This window comes from Alligator sinensis, unplaced genomic scaffold, assembly GCF_000455745.1.
Source record: "Alligator sinensis unplaced genomic scaffold, ASM45574v1 scaffold569_1, whole genome shotgun sequence".
Lineage (NCBI taxonomy): Eukaryota > Metazoa > Chordata > Crocodylia > Alligatoridae > Alligator > Alligator sinensis.
The window spans coordinates 1,540,632-1,559,647 of NW_005841914.1; the positions used below are offsets into that span (position 1 = coordinate 1,540,632).

Sequence of the window (19,016 nt, forward strand, 5' to 3'; positions counted from 1 at the left end):
TGGACATCAGGCTCCTGACCCGCTGGACAACGATGCTCTCACTACATATATATACAGTGAACCTACTGAGAAGGTGCTCATCTATCTTCTCATTGCAAGATTTGGCATGCCATAGTTGGTTCCACGGAGGGTGATGGGAGGGGAAACTGTGCCATAGACTTAGACATAGATCCCCTTAGCCTATGTCATTAATTAAAAGAACAAAAAAAATAAAAATCAAACACCTGCTAGGGAAAGTCGTCAAGAGAGGCAGCCATGGAGAAGGCAGTCCTTCTGTATGGGCACACAATAGATGCACCTTGGGAAGTATAAACTCCTTGTCATGACCTAAGAGGATTCATCTTGAATATACCTGAAACCAGTTAAACCATCTACTGCCAGTCCCATTTCTGGATCTTGCTAAGGCCATCCAGAATGCATAGCTTTTTTCTGGAGGGTTTTACAATTTGGATCCATGCCATACTGGAAGCTGGATTAATATTCCCATGTTCATCTCACAAAGGCTTTCAGCCACAGCCGTCGGATCATCACACCTGCTGGCTGTTATTCATCTGAGCTGGGACTGAACTTTCAGCTCCAAGGAGAACGGAAAGCCCTGTGGCCCTTTTGTTATCAGCTATCTGCCCCGTCAAGACCAACTGAGCGTCAGCCATCAAGGTACCCATCCATTCACACATCCGGCTGCAAAATTCCCATTGCAGGGAGGAGAAGAAAACACAAGCCCTTCTCCAACCCGAATCATCTCTGCCCTCGTCAGAATGAACTGTCAAGCCCAGAGCTTAATGAATCATGCCTCAAAATTTAGACTCGTTAATGAAAGAGCTGGGGAGAGGAAATACTGGAATGAACACATCAAATCTGAAAAAATGCCTATTGTCAAGCCTTGGAAATCATCCAAGGAGCATGTGGTTTTGCTTCCCCAAGCAAGGTGGGGCGGGTATGGATTGAGACATTCAAACAGGAAGCCAGTAAAACACAGCAGTGAATTTAATAGGTATTTGACAAGATTCCTAGACCACTAAAAGTCCATTTGAGTTGGAAACTAGCGAGCAACAATTTATGTAGCAGCAGGTTGGACAAACTCATGTGGTTCAGGAAGGATACAAAATGAAAGCTGGGAAAAGCAGGGAGAGGGAACGGAGCCATTACTGACAATTCAAAGTTTAAGCATTCTGCTTTAAAAAATCTCTCTTTAGTCTTCATCTGCTAAGCACTGCATACATGTGCCATGCTATACGTACGCAGTACTGCTACTGCTCAAAAATGCCAGCTTTACCTAAGGAATCAGGACTCATGGTAAAGGTGATATCTTTTATTAGACCAACTAGATTTTTGCCAAAAAAATTCTTTAATTGCAAGCTTTTGGGCACAAACGTCCTTCTTCAGGCATCGGAGAAAAGATTGTAAAAGTTCTCCTGGGTAGAAATGGAAGTTCATATTTCACAGCAGAGTTGAACAAATAGATATAGCCATCTTGGTAATGGCAGTGTCCTTGCTCCATCAGGGAAAAAGCCAAATGTTGCCAAAAGCAACTATGCAGTGGCTAGCTAAAGCAATTAGCTTGGTGTTGCTCACCCTGTGCACTATTTTAATTATATTATATGCAGCTGCCCAACATGCATAGGGCACCTTCAGCAGTCCGAAGTATCCAAAACACTTTGTCAACTCCATGCATTTATAGAGAGTTGATTCACAATCAGAAAGCAGTCATGGTTGAGGTGGAGAAAGGCAGGTAACTGGAAGACAAGACACTGCACAGCAGCAGCAGAGGAGGGAGGCAGAGGCCGGGAGTTTTTGGCCAAGGATACCAAGGCAAACCCTTTCTTTTGCATCCACCTTAAAGAGAGAAGATTGCAGCTTGCACGATCTGATCTGCAAGATGTGTGCAGAGCAAAAGTGGTCTGGAGCCGAATTATCTCCCCCAGAAGTCTGAGGGAGCCTGATGGAATTCCAGATTGCAGTTATAAAGAGCGCCAGCGTTTCCGACCTGATGCACAGCCCAAAAAACCCACCCTCTCTAGCATGAGTCCAGGCACACGAACACAGGGCAATGCAGCAATACATTGATTACAGATAGATATGACCACAACTATTTTCTTTCAATAGCATGAGTCAATAGATGGTTTTCAAATGGATAGACAGCAAGCAATGCAAAGTGCTCTGTGCATCTGGCAGCGTAGGGGAGGGGAAGTTAAACTTGAGTCTCAGAAAACTTGAAGTTAATCTCAGGTGATTTTCTGTTCAGGCATGACTCACAGGCAGAATTCACTCCCCAGAATTGCTCTATCCAGGCAGCCCCTTCCCTCCAGGTAACTGGTATCTACAGAATAAGCCAGCATGAGGGTATCCCAAATCATTTTTCCAAATTGTTGATACATTCCACTATAATTAAGTAATTAGTGTCAGAATTATGACTGTCAGGTACACTCCCTTAATAGCTCAGATTCAGCAAACATCTCTAAAACAAGAGTAAAGGGTAACATTTCACAGGAACTCAAAAAAAAACTAAGCCGCTGTTTCTGTTCAAAAATATCCCTGAACAGAGTTTGATTTTTGTAACTTGGTCTGCAGTCAGCTGCAGGCTACATTTTAGCCTACGTGGTCTTAGAAATCTATTCATTTCAGCTCTGTCTTTGACTCTTTGGTAGTCGTTATTCGTGGTGGCTTGCAGTCTCCAAGTAGCCCAAGAAATTCAGATACCAAAATTCCAAAAATGAGAATTGGACACTTAAGTTTCTTTGGCTCTTGTGAAAACCCCATCCGGTGTGTGATCGGTCACTTCAGTCGCATCGTATTTCATCTGCTTCCAGACTGGCAGACTGAAATCTTTATAAAACAGGATGAAGGACATTAAAAAGGTGGCCTCTGAAAGGCTTCGGATGCAAGTCCTTTTCACCGGCAGCTGTTGGCGTAAATGTGTCTATGCAAATCGAGGTGAACAAAAACCCCAGAGGGGCCAAGCTGCAAAGGCATGAGGCAGATCCTGCCCGAAGTTTGGAGCAGCATTTGGAGCAGAACATGTGGTTCAGCTTCTTCTGAGCACAGAGGTCAAAAATCTGCATTGAAATTTCAGGAAAAAGCTGAGGTTTCAGGTTGTGTTTGGTTCTCATCCCTGACACTGAGCAAAGGCACACTTTGCCTTAAGTCATGCTCCGCTATCTTGTATGCATGAATTTTCTGGGAGCTTAAGTCTCCCTTTTAAAGAACTGGCAGGTGTCTTCATACAGCATGGCTGAGCCAAGCAGGTGCTGTTCTCCTGCAGAAGGAAGTGAGGTTGGAGGGTCTGTGGTAAAGCCACAGTGCGGCTCATAAAGCAGGTGGAAATGATCCCAGGTGGAGCAGGAAATAAAGCAAGAGAACAGCTGGGTTCCAGAGGAGAGGAAACCAAAATGCTTTGGACCCCAGTGGAAACAGCTGGCTCATGTGGGAGGACTCAGCAATGTTGCCTAGTGGGCTGCACAAATAAACCTAATGAGCTGGGCAAAGGAGTCAGGGCCTGATTCAAAGGCTCCCTTTGGTTTCATTGGGCTGTGAAATGGGCATAAAGCCCTCTCCCTGCTTAAATAATTGGAAAGCAGGCAGGCTGGGGGCTAGAGCCAGCAGAGCCCTGGGCAGAGCTGACCTATTTAGTGTGAAGATGGCTCCCTTTGCAGCAGCCAAGGGTCAGCTTGGGAGAAGCAAACCAAAAAGAAAAAAAGAGAGAAAAAGTGGCACATCCCTGCAGAATAAAGGACAAAGAAATCCTCTTGCAGCTCAACACAATCGCTCCTGTGGCTTCCTTAAATTACAAATCCCTCTGCAGGGCAGCCATGGCTCTCCCCGATCTCTCCAGAGCAAGCATGATTGACGGTTAAAATGAATGTTCCATCCTTGTGGTATTATTATTTAATTACTATGGCATGCACAAGCAATCCCAGGAATAAGCATGCAAGCCTCTCTATTTTTCTTGGCAGAGGCAGGCTCCAGCAGCAGAGCGTGCTTGCAGCCAACTCAGGTATCGCCAGGACTGAGCGCGCTCCCAGGCACCCGGCACAGCAGGAGATGGGTCCCCTCTATCAGCGTTTGCTGTTCCTTAGTGCGGAGGTGCCCGGCTGGAGTGGGTAGTTTTTCTTATCAATTGATGAGACCAGGCTTGGGTTCGTGGACCTGATCCAAAGTCCACTGACATCAGTCTGGCTCTTTCCATTGACTTTGAATGGATGTTAGAACTGGCATTTTTACATTGCCTTCAAGCCCAAGCATTTTTGCTCGCGCATAAGAATCAGCTTGCAAAACTGACAAGAAGCTCCAGCCCCAGAACGTCTCTAATGGCAGATAAGAAACTGGCTGGGCTGTAATTGAGCTGTTGAGTGCAGACAGACCTTGTGGTTCCCTCTGGCTCCCCAGCTCCCAGACGAACACAGCGTGTGCTGCCCAGAGGCACCACAGAGGGTCTGGCCTGGACTCTCCTGTCATGCAACGAACTGCTGATATTACTGTAGCATCAAACAGAAGAATCTGGAGCCTGAGAAATGTTTGAACTCTTCTGAAGTTCAAGGGTGCGGGATCTGAGAGTTGGTTCAAGCCCATCTCACTCTTGAACCAAAATGTTGCCGACCAACGTAGGTCTGGGCTGAGTGAAATGAGAAATTAAGAAAACCAACGTTGCATTCATTATACTTTAGCAAATTAGCATTAAAAAGTTGTCCCTCCTGATCATCTCCAGCACCATTAGTAGAACAAGTGAGGATTTGGGGAGGCAGAGCAAGAGATTTTGCATTGAGACAGTGCCCCTTCAGCTTTCTCCAATAAACTTGTGCATCTCTGAGCAGTTGCTATGATCCACGTGGTCCTAACTACATCTGTTCTCTGCCTCCTATTTATGACATCCTGAGCTTTCCTCTATGAGCCCCCAGATCACTGGACACTTGTTATTTTGCATCACTCTTATACTAAACTGCTGGAGAATATTTAACAAATTTTCTTTTTTTGACTAACTTTTGACTAGACACAAATTGGAGCTGATTATCATTCTCTCACTTGCACTCAGTTCTGCAGCAGCCTAGCAATGGACATCCATAGTGTGGCTCCTGATTTACACCAGACAGCATCAGCAGCCCCAATATATAATTAGTAACAAATGACTAACTCCGGTAACATATTTTGGTTGGAATCAGTTAAAAATGACATGTCACTCTTTTTTAGCATGGAATATCCCTTGTCAGCTACTAATAACTCACGGTTACACACACACTTGGTTATTAATGAGATGTAAAACCAAGGTCCTGACCACTTGTGTTTTTTAGGATCTCCTGGGAGTTGTCACTAGAGAGGAGGTGTTAAGCCTTGTGTCCTAGCCAAATCCTAACTGGAATTTCTGTTGAAAACCTGCTAATGCCTTTCACCGGAAGAATTACTCTTCACTTTCCAGTTTAAATACCATTGGGTAGCTCAGAAGGATGCCCTGACTCCAGTGGGCCTTCACCTCCACACTGAATCTCTTTGAAATCACTGGGGCTCCTCATTTTTTTCAGGGTGGAAAGGAGATAGAAGTGATCTCTGGGGATAGATAGCTGCACTGCAGTGGCAAGTGATGCGATCCCATCCCAGACAGAGAAGCCGTGCTCGGAGAAAGGGACTAGTAGAAAGCACACACAAAATGACACTGCACAGTCCAAGCAGCAGTCATTTGGAACATAAATGGACAATGTTAATTCAAGAAAATCTTCTAAACTGCTTGCAGACCAAGAGACTGCATTCACTGAATTGCTGTTTAGTCTTTATGAATTAGTAGCTGATGTCTGATGAAGACACCGCTATTCCAGGCTGACCGTGAAGGGGTGATATGAAACAGGTATCCTCTCCTTTCTCAGGACAGCAGCTCTGGAATGGATAATATTTGGCAAAAAGATGCAGAATACCAAACAATAAATGGTGGGCCATATGCACTTGTGGTGGCTGGGTCTATGAAAGCCCAACTGGGGTTTTGTCATAAAAAAGACTCCTCAACTGATTAACACATACCTGTGGCACCAGAAGAGATTTGTGTCCTTGGGATGGGTCGGAGCATTTTGCGTTTCTCAGAGCAACTTCCAATTGAAGAGGAAGCAGGAAAAAAAACACGCTCAGATCCTTGCATTAAAGTAAAGCCCTTAACTGAGCTGGGAGATTGGAGGGAGGGAGGGAGGAACGTGGGGTGGGGGGAGGTGAGAGAAGGATTAATTGCTTGGCAATAGGATCAAGCACATTAATCCTCTTCTGGCTGCCAACTCAAATCTAGCCCAGATCAACACTGATCAAAAAGTTATTGTTCAATGCCTGTTTAGACATCATCAGGTTAGTTTCCCTGGCAGACAAATGCATGCCGCTGACTCCTCCTGGGTGTAACACCCTACCTTTGATTGGGTCATTGGCAGCAAGAAATGGACCCGAGGTCTCTGTTGCTTGAGGCACAGGCCACATCTACCTGAGCTAAGACAACCAACTCCATTAACCAACATGTAGCAGGAACATCAGCCCCTATCTACAAGTCAGCCATCATCAGGAAGGGTCAAAGCACGATGCCAAGGGGCTATGTGTAATAGTGGCAAACTCGGCAATGAAGCAAAGGACTACGTAAGATGCAGAGGTCAAATGCCCATCCAGTTGATGGAAGAGGTCCCTGCAGACCAGGCTTGGAGGATGCTGACCTGAGACTGTTCTGTGATTAATGCTCATGACAGGTGTCAAACTGACAGCCATGGAAACTTGCCTCTTCTGTGTCTCAACAGAAGAATATTTATCAAATTAGAACCACTTTATCGCTGAAAACATTTGATTCATTTTGCATGAAAGGAAATATTCAAGAGGAAAAAAAGGGAAGTAAATCATCACTCCCACCCACACCAAGTTGCCCCACTCTCTTGAGATGAACAGACAAACAACAAGGATGGACTTGGCTCACAACGAGCACTGAGTTTAACACAGTTATTCTCCAGCCCTTTTGATCACCCAAGGCTGTGCTCAGCAAGGAAAAAGCAGCAGTGCATGTGGAGGATGTGGGAACCAAACCATAATTGTAGACAAGTGTCCCAGAACCTCAACATCAATTTATCCTGTCCTTGTCTTGGAACATCCATGTTTGTACCAAAGATGAGGACCCTCTTTATATGCTGGAAAACCCAGCTATTTTAAAAGTGATGCAATGAGAGGAAAATACTGGAGGTATGATGCATAGTATTTCCTTAAAGATAACAGGAGATTGAAACTATGACACTGAAACTATGAAACCTCAGCTTCTCTGTTTTTCTCAGAGGCTTACCAGGTAGCTCCTACATTGCTCACATCAGCAGGGAGCTCACTCAGCCCCTGTTTGAAAGGGTAGAAGTGAGTCCGTCCCATGCAAAAAATTGCTTTTTGATCCTTGTGATTTCATAAGCCTACCAATTCTCCATTTGTTTGCTGAGTTTTTAAGGGTTGACAAAGCCTTAATTTGTATTGCAAAAGGCTGGAAGAATAGAAGGAAAGGTTTTTAAGATATATAAATTAGCAAATCTAACTCCATCTTTGTGAGAGCCATTCTAGCCAGTGATTGAGTTAAATGGGTAAGATCTGAAAGCACAAATTTCTGATTTCCGCCCTCCGCATGAGATGTAAATGTCATCATCATCGTCGTCGTCAAGAATAGGTAGAAGGATAACTGAAGAGAAAATAGTTTCAATCTATTGAATGACCTCATAGAAAAAAATCCTGCAGTCTTTCACACCGCAGCCCAATCTCCTCTTCCCTCCAATTGGCTAAGAAGGGCCATCGCCTCTTCAAACCATGTCACTTACTATTCGTTGTAAGATGCAAATTATGGGTAATGTACAAACCACTAATTTCTGGCTACTCCTCTGTCACATCTGGTATTTTATATTTATAAGACATTTAAAGCAGTTTTCTTTCAACACTCAATCGTTCTAAACCAAAAGGAAGCACAAGGGGCTCGTTTCTTCATTTTGACGTAGTCTAGTGAGTGGGAGGGAGATGCAGGCGATCTCCGCACTTTCATGGCTGAGGGGAGAGGAAGAGGGGGCAGCATATATGTAAATCCTCCATTAAAAGTAACATCTCCTTTGTGATCAGCCACTCCCAGGCAACCATCAGACCACATAGGCAGATTTGAACGAAAGCATTGGTGATTTAACCCTATTTTTAAAACATTTTAATCTAATAGACACTTACTTCTAACCACACCAAGCTGCTCATGCATAAAAATAGATCAAATTGTGCTTGGCTGCTGAATTCACGCTCATTAGCTTAAACACATTTCATTCAGTAAGAGGTGGACATACTTATCTCTACCACACTGTAGAGCTTGCAAAGCAGTTTGCAGCCTCAAGATCAGGTATAAACCCCCGCAGCAATGTAAAACCACACATTCAGAATATGATAGGGTCAATGATACAAGTGGATGCATAAAACTGAGTGAATCCGTTGCCTTGGGATTTCTCAAAGGAGACCTTAAAAACTCCAGCCTTCCTTGCGGTGCTCGACCAAAGTGCTTGTTGTGGTGTACACTGTTCAATGGCCGCTGTCCACCCCAGAGACAGTTGCAGCTCCATGGTGCTGTACATTTATAATTTGGATAAAACCCCTTGGCTTGAAAAGTGCTATATAAATATAAAATACAACACACACTCATCCATGGCCTGTCATCCGTGATATATTTAGAAGCATTCCTAGAAGAATCAGCTCAAGATGCAAAATTTGGAACTGGATCTCAAACATCCCCAGCGCTCAAAAGTGTTTGCATCTAGAGTTGGGTTGATCCCCTCCCTTTACTTGATAGAAACGGTTTTCACTGAACGATTAGCTTCTTTGAGTAGTCAAATGTTTGCTGTGCATTTTGCAAGGCAAAGCAATTCAATGTGGGGGAAGCTGCAGCTTCTGAAGTATGTTATTATATACATCCACTGCCCTTAAACAGCAAAGCGACTTCTTCTAGCAATAATATGGTCATTTAAACCTGGACTAGATTTTTTTTTTCTGCTGGCATTGAAATAAGGACAGGTGCCAATGAGGGCCAGATGAATTGCTCACTGGGCCACATTCGTTCCTAGATGGACTGCAGCAGCTACGTCTGGGATGGATTTGGCTCAATGTGCATAAGGAGAATGAAATGTTTAAAGAGGCAACAGGGAGAAGTGACTGAGATCAGAAGCCTGAGCCCCTCAAGAATGTGCCCAGTAACACAGTCTGTAATGATAAAGCCCGCAAACAGCACAAGGTTAACAGAAGAGATGCTGCCTACACTCCCCTTAATGATCATTTAAGAGCAGCCGCCAGCTTTTTAATATAGAAGACAGATTCCCAGACTTGCCCAACCTTAACCAATTACTCTCACAATGGCTTTGAATGGGAGATTGAGAATGTCAGCCCAATTGTTCTAATTTGCCTTCCCGGCCGTGCCCCAATTTTTGACAGGTTTGTTCCTCCATTGCTATAGCGACTGCCGTCCCCAATGCCCATGATCAAAGACGTCGCCTTTTAGAGGTCATCTACATTTGAAATAAGGGACATTTTCGTGTGTGAGAAACGGCCAAAAAGGAACCGTGTGATGGAGGAGGTTACTCATCCTGTCTCGCTGCGGCACTCAGTCCTCTTTCATTCTTTCCAGCTTGTAATCCCAGCAGCAATTTATAAATTTGCTCCACCCTCCCCATCCCAGACGCACACAATGGGAGTCTTCAGTGGCTTCATTTTAAGGGCTCCAGACAACTGATCTGCAGCTTTTTGCAAACTTCAGGCTGGAACGATTCTCCCTGACACCAGACTAGAGAGATCCTACCCTGAAGAGTTCACTTGCTACACCTGGTAAAAGAGCACAAGCAGGCACTGACATATGTCACACATGCTCTTTCCCCCGCTATAGATCACATCTCTCCGCTAGGTTTTTTTCTGACCTGTAATTCCCAACACATGCAGCCATTGGTGCGGAAAAGGTTTAGGCATACTCAGGTGCTGATACCTCTGTATTGTCCAAGCCAGCTTTGACAGCATGGTCCATAATCAACAGATGTGTGTGTGCAACAGACTCACTAATATTCCAGCATCATTACTGAAACCACGATACTCGCCTTAAGACTACACAGTCATATTTCCCTCATTAAGCTACCCCTTTTTGGGGGGCAAAAGTAATTTGCACACTTAAGAATTCCTAGTAAACAGGATGCTTTCATAGCTCAGACCCTGCAGGGATGGGCATATGAATAAGAGCACATTATAAAGCAAGTCGTCATCACTGTCTATTGTATTCCAGTCATTTCTGGGGAAGCTTGGAGTCCCGCCAGAGCAAGAAGATTGTAACATCTCTCGCTTGCAAGTGAAAGGGAATTTGTTAAGACTGGCTGTTCAAAGGGGGAAAAAAAACAGTCTGACATTACATTACAGCTAGAGACTATTGTACACAGTGCACTGACGACAGATAGGGTCACTATTCTCGTAGCTGAAGACGTACCTTAGATTGCCCGTGCAGTTCTTCACTGTTGGACAGGGTGGCATTGAAGGGCTCTGTATACTGATTAGGTTCTTTCATTTTCTTCCTTTCTTTTTTTGCTGCCATCACTCTAAAAAGAGACAGCTGTTGGCAGAGTAACGTAGCCACGAATACCCAGATCCAGCTCCTCATTTTGGGGGGGGACAGCTGGCTGGATGAAAGGAGCAGAAAGAAATAATAAATACAGACTTATCTCTAAAAAGAAAAAGTATTGCTGCTGAAGGTGAGCCACTCTGGTAGGCGATGTCAAAGTATCAGCGTGCACCAACGCGCCTGTTTCTGGAGAGAGCTCTCTTCAAGTTGGATGCATTGAAATGACATCGATAGGTCGGTTTGCAAACTCGGATCCACGGCAGCAGTTGAAGAAGGCAAAGGGGAAGGGAAGGAAGTCTGTTCAGCTTTTTAGGTTGATCATCAATACAAGAGGTCCTGGAAATTCTCCCTCCACTCTGTCTTTAAATTTTACCCCCCGCCCCGACAAGTCTTCAGACTCGGTTGAAGCTTGCTTGGCTACGAAACCTAGAAGAAGTCCAGTGATTGAGGAGAAAGGTAGCTCAGGCCAGAGCTGAAAACATGTAAGCCCATTTGGGGGCTTGTGGGTTTGTTCCTTTTCAATGGGAGATTTTGCCTTATGTCATTGAACCCTGCCGCACAATTCAAAGGGTGACTCGATGGGCTCCATCCATCGTCCGCTCAGGGGTGGCCCCTCTTCCTCTACGAGAAGCTCCCGTCACTTGTCTCTGCCTTCATAGATGCTGGAAGACGAAAACCCAAGACTGTTGTCGCTGCTCGTCTTGCGGGGAAGCTGGAGGCGCTCAGTCTTTGGAGGAAAGAAACATCCTCTCTCACACAATACAAGGTAAAGCAGAGAGAAGCAAAGAAACGGCGAAGACGCCCAGGTCCGCTAGGATCCAAGTTGTCCTAAGTCTAGCCCTATGTCTGGCAGGATGAGCAGTCAGTCCCGGGGTTGTAAACAGCTGTCAGGGGATGTGGAGTCTTGTGCCTCTCTCATCCTAGTTCCTTTCCTCCCCGTGCAAAAGTATTTCAGGTACCTTTCCCTTTCTCTCTCTAAGTGTTGATCATCTCTAATTTTTCCCCTTGCTCCGTTCTCTAGCTGCAAATTGGCAAAGCCCTCCTCAGCCTTTGCTCTACCTCAGCAAATAAGTACTTCTTTCCTGAAAGAGTTTCCATCAACTTGAAGAAAGAAAAAAAAAAAGGGGGAGGGATCATATTCTAATGAGCTGTCAAGCCTATTCTCTTCACATTCCTATTAGAGACTCACTGATAAGTGGACCTGGCCCTTGTACCGGAGATATATTATAATCAGCACCCCCCAGCCCCATTCCCCACCACCTCCCTTTCATTTTCTATGGGGAATTAGCACTTTTTAGGGAAGTTTGCAAATCTACACAGGAAAATGGGGCAAGGTTAGAAGTACGTGGCTTGAAATAGGCACATAGCAACACGACACCCATCCAGGCATCGGGGCTTGTCTTTTACTCTGCTTTGCTCTATGCAAAAAAAATAATTTTAAAATTTCTAGACCACCTCAGATTCAGTGTGGGGCTAAGTTGTCTTCTTGCCACGTCCCAGGGGAAATCCTAAAAGCAGTTAGCATAGGGGGTTTCATCCTCACCGACTCATGAGACAAGGAAAAACAGACTTGTTTTTATAGACGGGGAAACTGAGGCACAGAGAAGTTGAGGAGTGCAGCTTGGCACAGTGAGACAGCTGCAATCTCTGATGAGCTCAGGGTGCCCCAACATCGACCCTCTCCTCTGTTCATTATACCAATGTGTTCCCAGGAATGAGTCCCCCCACTTTATTTTTTTTTTTTTGTTACTTATCTCCCAAGCAATAAATACTCAGCACGCCTGCAGCACAACCCATTAGCAGATCTTAAAGAATCATGCTGGGATAGGATCATTACATCCATGTTTCCAATGAAAAAAACCCTAAAGTATGGACTGGTAAAACGACATCCCAGGGGGGAAAAAAAAAGTCAGCGCGAGTCAGTCGCAGAATCACAGAACCAGATCTTGGGGGGAAAAGAAAAAAAAATAAAACTAGAGAAACTAAACAGTTAACAGCCCATCAAAACAGCTAACAACCCCCCCAGCTCACATTCCATCAAAACTATGTGGCAGTCTTTATTTCTTAATAATATTTAACTTTCTTTGGCGCCTTCTCATACTTAAGCCCCTTTTCAGGTTAGTTGTAGACAAGCCATGAATTTGTAAAAGTGCACTTGATGACACATTAATAGGACAATCTGTCATATTGCAGCTAAACAGCCCTGACAGATCCACACACCATGGCAAGAAATGACATTCTCGAGGCTGGAGTGGGGCGACGGCGTTTTTGTCTACTGGTGCAGACAGCCCGAGTCATGCAACATCCCCTTTCCCATCCGAAAAGCCAAATGCTGAGGCCGGTGCAGGGCTCGTGGGGAAATCCCTGCCACCCTGCCAAATCACAGGCAGGCGTTACCCCAATCCAGAGACCCCTCCGTAATGGGCTCAGACTAGTGGGTCAGTGGAAAAGGTACAACTCCCATGGCCCCAAACTCAGCCTTTGAGCTGTTGAGGAGAGGCATGCTCAGCATTGCATCTCCCGGCAAGGCCTATCCACATGGCATCGCTGCAGCCCAGCTGCTCCAAGATACTTGAGCCTTGCCCGAGCATGGAGACAGGACAGCATGTCGGTGTCCCTGTCACACCCAAAGCAGCACCATGCCAGCCTGAAACCAAAACGGCCCCTTGTGCACCATCTCACACCTTCCATCCAAAGATCTCAAAGCACTCAAACATGAAGCTTCATCATACTCTGCAAGCCCGGCAGCATTAAAGTCAGGCTATGCTGGAAGAAAGCAACATCCAGAAGTCAAGCAAGCCACCCTTCGTTCCCTTGGGACTTATGGGATCAGAGCCAAATGTCCTGGCTCCCAGCGCCCAGCCATTCCTTTGCGGCACTTCAAAACGGCGAGGATTTGGAACAAGCCAAGCCAATATCACACAACTGCAGATGCTGTAAAACAGCGTATCCAAATAGAGCTGGCAAGCAACCACGGGATATAAAGGGAACTGAATTGCTAGGCAAGGTAATTACTGACTTTGAGCCACAGAACCTAGCTGAGGGGGAGATTTTTTGACCTGGATTTGATTCATATATAAACCTGCGGGGCTTGTCCTCTGACCACTACATCACACCCCTTGCCCACGCACCCTGGAGTCTCAGAATAAGTCACGATCTCTGTGATTTACCTTGGCTTCCAAGATGAATCTTTATCTTGTCTGAGGACAGCAAGGATAGCAAGATCCAAATCTCAGAAGGTCTGCGGAGGGTTGGAGCCTCTCCAGCATTGCCCATTGCAGATTTAGGGACAGACACTTAGGCACCAGTGCCAAAGATCATGATTTTTGGATGCCAAGGCACTCGGGAACCCACAAGCATTTATTTCTATCCACTGCTGCAACTGCCTGGCTGTGTTGTTCTCTGTGGGCTGTGTCTGGTGGAACCCTAAATGACCAAGTCTTTGATTTACACATACCCATGTGCCGTTATTTAAACCCAACCACAATTCAGGTGGTTACCTATTCAAACCAGCTTCACAAAATAAATCCCAGACAGCTAGAAACAAACAGCAGCTTGCAATGGGAGGAGGGAGGAAGGCTTGTGCTGCTTTCTTTGTGTTTTGCAACATACTCCAGCACGGCAGGGTATGCCAATAATATTTCAGACTCTGCATGGAGCCTTTGTCTATACGTTCCTAACCACACCAAGCAGTTGGGAGTTTCCAGCAGTCTGGTTCGGTCGCACACTTGACACCTAGGTGATGTTGCAGTGCCACCTTGCGACTGAGCACCACCACTCTAAATGAACAATATCCCATCTATGTCTACAGGCAAGCTTTGGGCTTGTAATATTTGACGTTACCATTCCTCGAGGGTTTCTCCCACAATTCCCGTCTTTTGAAGTGTTACAACAGTCTAAAAACCTCCCAAAAACATTGTCTGAGGTGCAGGACGAAAAGATCTCACCAGACGAAAGGATGCCAACTGGATCTCAATAAAGGGACTCCGATTCCTTTCCCCGAAGTCTGAAACAAACAGAATCAGTTAGCACATTTTGAGCCGTTTCACCAAGCAACAGGGAAAGCCAAATTGCAATCAAGGGGGTTTTTTTGTGTCTCAAGTAATTAAAAAACAAGCTGTTCAAAAATAAACCAATAAAGGATTGTTGGCAGGGAGTAAAGGGCCAAGATTCTGACACCATGTATTTTTTGAGACTGAAAAATAGCCCGGTCCTTTCAGTTTACCAACTACGTCATAAAATTTCTCCCAACTCAAGGTCAACATGCATGCTAAATATGCAGTTGCATAGCAGGTAAGGGTAGCTCAGTGTGGAAATGTAACTTATTCTGGGTCCAGTCCAACTCCATTTGAGGCTTTTATATTAATTTCATTGAAGCACTAAACAAATTGGAAGGGTATCACAATAGAGGGGAGAGAAGGAAATGTCCTGCCTAAATCCACATATTTGCTCATTAAACCATGATATTGCCAAATAAATCAGCTTCAATCACCTAAAGATCACACATTTTAAAAAATGCTTTGAAAATTCTGTAGCAAATAGGACATTTTAGCATCTAGTGCATGGCTTTTATTTTTTTTGGTATTCTGCCTTTCCCCTACAAATTGCTTTGTTATAGAAAGGTTACACCTAGATGCCAACAGGCGAAAGCAATTCAAAGGGGTAAAAGGCTACCTCCTGCCCCCTGAAACGGATAGATTTCCCAGTGTGACTGAATTAAACCTAAGTTTTTAAGTTGCTGAGGTTTTCCTTGGAAAAAGAAATAGCTCATAGCATGCTGGTTCCTTAACCTTTGGGGTTTCCTCCTCTATGCACCAAGTCAAGGTGAGAACTAGCCTTTCACATCTCCACCTTCTCTCTCCTGGGCCTTCTGGGTATGTGAAGTTTCCTGTATAATGTACTAGCTGGCATGGTTCACCAGTGCTGCCTACTGGCAAACCTTACAAGCCCTCATGGAAAAAAGAGTATTTCCTCTTATAGATTTGGCTGTGGAAGGGGCCTGTGGTTGTGATGAAGAACGAGAGGTCTATCTTTTTAAAGCCATGACTTTTACATGGGTAGTTACCGGAGTATACTCATTTCATTATAGAAGTTTATGCAAAAGGGCCACTCTTCTCTTAATAGTACACAGATGCACTATTTTACCTATGTCACCAATACAGAAAAGAAAGGAAAAAAAAGTAGGTTATGGACCCTTGTTTGGGGCAATTTAAAACAATGATGGGTGCATCTAACTTTCTAAATAGTCAGGTTCAAAAGAGATCCCCTACTAAGGGTTCAATACTACACAGCTATACTGCTCTGCAGTCTTTCCAAGCCTAGTTTGGATCCAGGCGAAAATAAGAAATGCAGATATCCTGATTATGAAGAAAATACTATTATATAATGGAAACTAGGGCACATGACTTGCATGGCGGTCCACTCAATTCACTAGAGTAACAGAAAGAAGCCTCTGAATCTATTATTAGAAAAATGACAAATTCTAAAAACAGTAAAATGAAGATGAGCAAGTAAATGACAGGATACCATTATCCTATTTTACACTATGCCAAGTCCATCAGTTGAAATATCCATCCGCTTTTGGTTCAGAAGAGAATATCAGAATTATGATGTGTTTATCCGAGTGTAACAGTGATCAGGGGCTACCGAATTCAGAGTCTTAAACCTTTGCCTCTCCCCGCCTCAAAGGAAGTCAAATCAGGACGCACTCTTATTTATGAGGACAGTTGATGAAGGTTTCTACTCGCTTCTCAGACCAAAAGGACAGAGGTATATTTGGTTGGGTGCTGCACTCCAATCACAGCAACAGCTATGCTGCAGTGATGAAATGACATTGATGGATTAGTTCGTAGCAGAGCCAAGACCCCTTCAGGCAAAATGGGTCTCAAGTTATTTTCCAGACTTGGAGCGTGCACTTTTTTTTTTTTTTACCAGTCTAAGGACTTACCTGAAAGAGAAGCAGAGCTGAAATGCTATTTCTCCATTGCCTAGTGTAAGTGAGACTTCTTTCCTTGCACACCTTGTACAAGGCCAATTGCACTGGGGGCACTCAAAAGCTGGAGCTGCCATTGCTGGCTTGTGCAATTGGTATTTAAGAACTGATTAACTGCATCTAATGGAGGAAGGAGAGTAATAACAAATGAACCATTTGAGAGCCCAACTATGCCCATGACTTGACAGAAGGTAAGTCATTCAGCTACAGTAGCTGCTAAGCATTTTGAATTCTGTTTTCTGGTAGTGTACCTCAACAGCCTGTATGGAAACAATCTCCATTTTAAAGTCTCGCCGTATCATTTTAAAATTCTTTGCTTCTTGAAAAGTAGCCATTTAAAAGAAACTAGGCTTTGATGCTATATTCGGATTGGAGCCGTTATTGTCACTACCTATTTCTTCAGTAACACTGGGCTCGTCTCTGTACATTCTGTCCCTCCCACCGTTCCAGCTTAGGACTTCTCCCAAAATTCCCTTTCCCAGAAACTGATCTCATAGAAAATATGCATTCTACCACGAGTTTTATTTTTCCTTTTATTATGAATGGATAACTTTACAATGCAGTCATTTCTACTCCTCAAAACATGCTTAAAGTGACGTCAACTGGAGATCAGGGGAAAACATTAACTACATACAGATCCAAAAACCGTCATTCAAAAAAGAAAAAATTGTATTTTTTAGAAGGCTACAGTCAAGATGCGACGTTCCAAGCGAGTGGTAAATCCAACCCACCAGCTGCACGTGACAGTCTTACTCTATGAAAATGCAACACGGAAGTGAAGGGCAAAGATACCAGCATAACACACTAAAGGACAGCTTTCATTTTTATTGTCATAGAGATAACATACTGCCTCGGGGCGTGATATCACATTTTTGCATGGCAAAATTTATTTCATCTACTGACTTTGGTAACAAAATCAAAGATCAGAAACTGCATATTGTAATAAATGTTGTTTAATAAACCTACACTGCGAGGGATAAGTACTCTGCTACCAAAGGCATAACAGCAAAGGACATGTATAAAAAGATGGGGAGGGGGACAAGGAGGGGGCAGCAAGTCAGCTTCAGCTCCTATTTTTTCCCAAATAGCACCTGAAATCACCACCAACTCATTCTCAGTCTCCAGGATGTCAAAGAGAAAAATCACTGGTGGAAGACAAGCTCCGTTTCAAAAAGCAAAACAAAAAAAAACCCCTCTAAATCATCAAAAAATGCAGCATATTCAGGGTTCGGTAACTAGTATCAATTTTGCACTCCCAATTGAGGCACTTTTTTTTTTCCTTTTAAGATACTCTGCCTTCAGATCACGCAATAAAAGTACTGTTTTGTTTTGTTTTTTTGAAAAGCAACATCCTCTTGATTTTATTAATCCTTTCACCTCAATTAGATGTATTCACAGATGGCTCACAAGTACGACAGCCACGTTTTTCTAGCCTTGGTCTTCATTCCTGAGGCCCAACAAGGTTCCATGAGAGAAGAAAAATATCCCATTCTGCATAGCAGGCTCCTTACACGTCTGCCTGTAGTGAATGACAATAGTAGCAACGGCAGCATACTAAGAATGTCTCAAGCGGGGTTTGGTGATATTAAGATTTAAAGAGGCAGCTCAACCATTGCTACAGACCTGTATGCTTTGAGGGGAGAGAAAAAAAAAACCCACAAAAAAAAAAAAAAAAACCCAGCCCGTAAAACAATCTTAAAATCTCCATCACTGCAGAAAAGACATAACACGTTTCCAAGACTGACAGAACAAAATCATTTGTAGACACAGGTACAACTGGCGCTTCTCTTAACAGGAGCAGTTTAAGCACATACAAGAGGCAAATTAAAAACCAATTATAAATAAAAGTTTGATCAAAAACAAAATTCAATTTTTTTCCAAAAAGTTTATAAATACATGTCTTAAAACAATACCTTCCCACACTCCCTCCCCCCCGCCCCAACTCACATTAAGGTCTGCTTTAAGATTCCTTTAGTATGGAGCTATTTGTGTTAGTTCTGCTAATCCATACCTAGTCCAGAAAACTGATCACAGCACATATATACTGATTATCTATGCTACATGGCTCATGGGTTTACCATTATTTCCGCCCCCCCCTAATTCAATGGTTATTTCAAAGTACCAAGCAGAAGCAGAGACCAAACATCAATAACCAGTAAAGGAAAATAAAACAGCCCAGAAAAAAAAACCAAAAAAAAAAACCACATTCTTAAATACATGAGGTAACATTTATTGGGCTCTTTAGAAAATTTAACAAAAAAATGCAGTTCCGTGCAGAGATTTTTACCCTGCCAACACCTATTACAGTCTTTATGATATCATAACAACGAGCAAGTATTTCATTTGCTTGGTGGCCACTGCCAATTCTCAAAGGCACAGGAAGTTTGTCTCTGTGATAAGTCAAAGCTTTAGGATTAAGTCATAAGGGAAAGA

At 43.8% G+C, this 19,016-nt stretch overlaps 1 protein-coding gene across 3 annotated transcripts in view; it reads right to left on the bottom strand.

Annotated features, from left to right (window-relative positions):
- The window catches only part of C1QTNF12 (C1q and TNF related 12), a 35,464-nt gene extending 23,786 nt beyond the window's left edge, over nucleotides 1-11,678 (bottom strand). For all 3 annotated transcript variants that reach the window (XM_025198085.1, XM_025198084.1, XM_006018810.2), the window contains exon 1: nucleotides 10,460-11,678. In XM_025198085.1, coding sequence (XP_025053870.1) covers nucleotides 10,460-10,630 — 171 coding nt within the window. In that variant the 5' untranslated portion in view covers nucleotides 10,631-11,678. The remainder of the gene's footprint in view (nucleotides 1-10,459) is intronic.
- Between the last annotated feature and the right edge of the window lie 7,338 nt (nucleotides 11,679-19,016).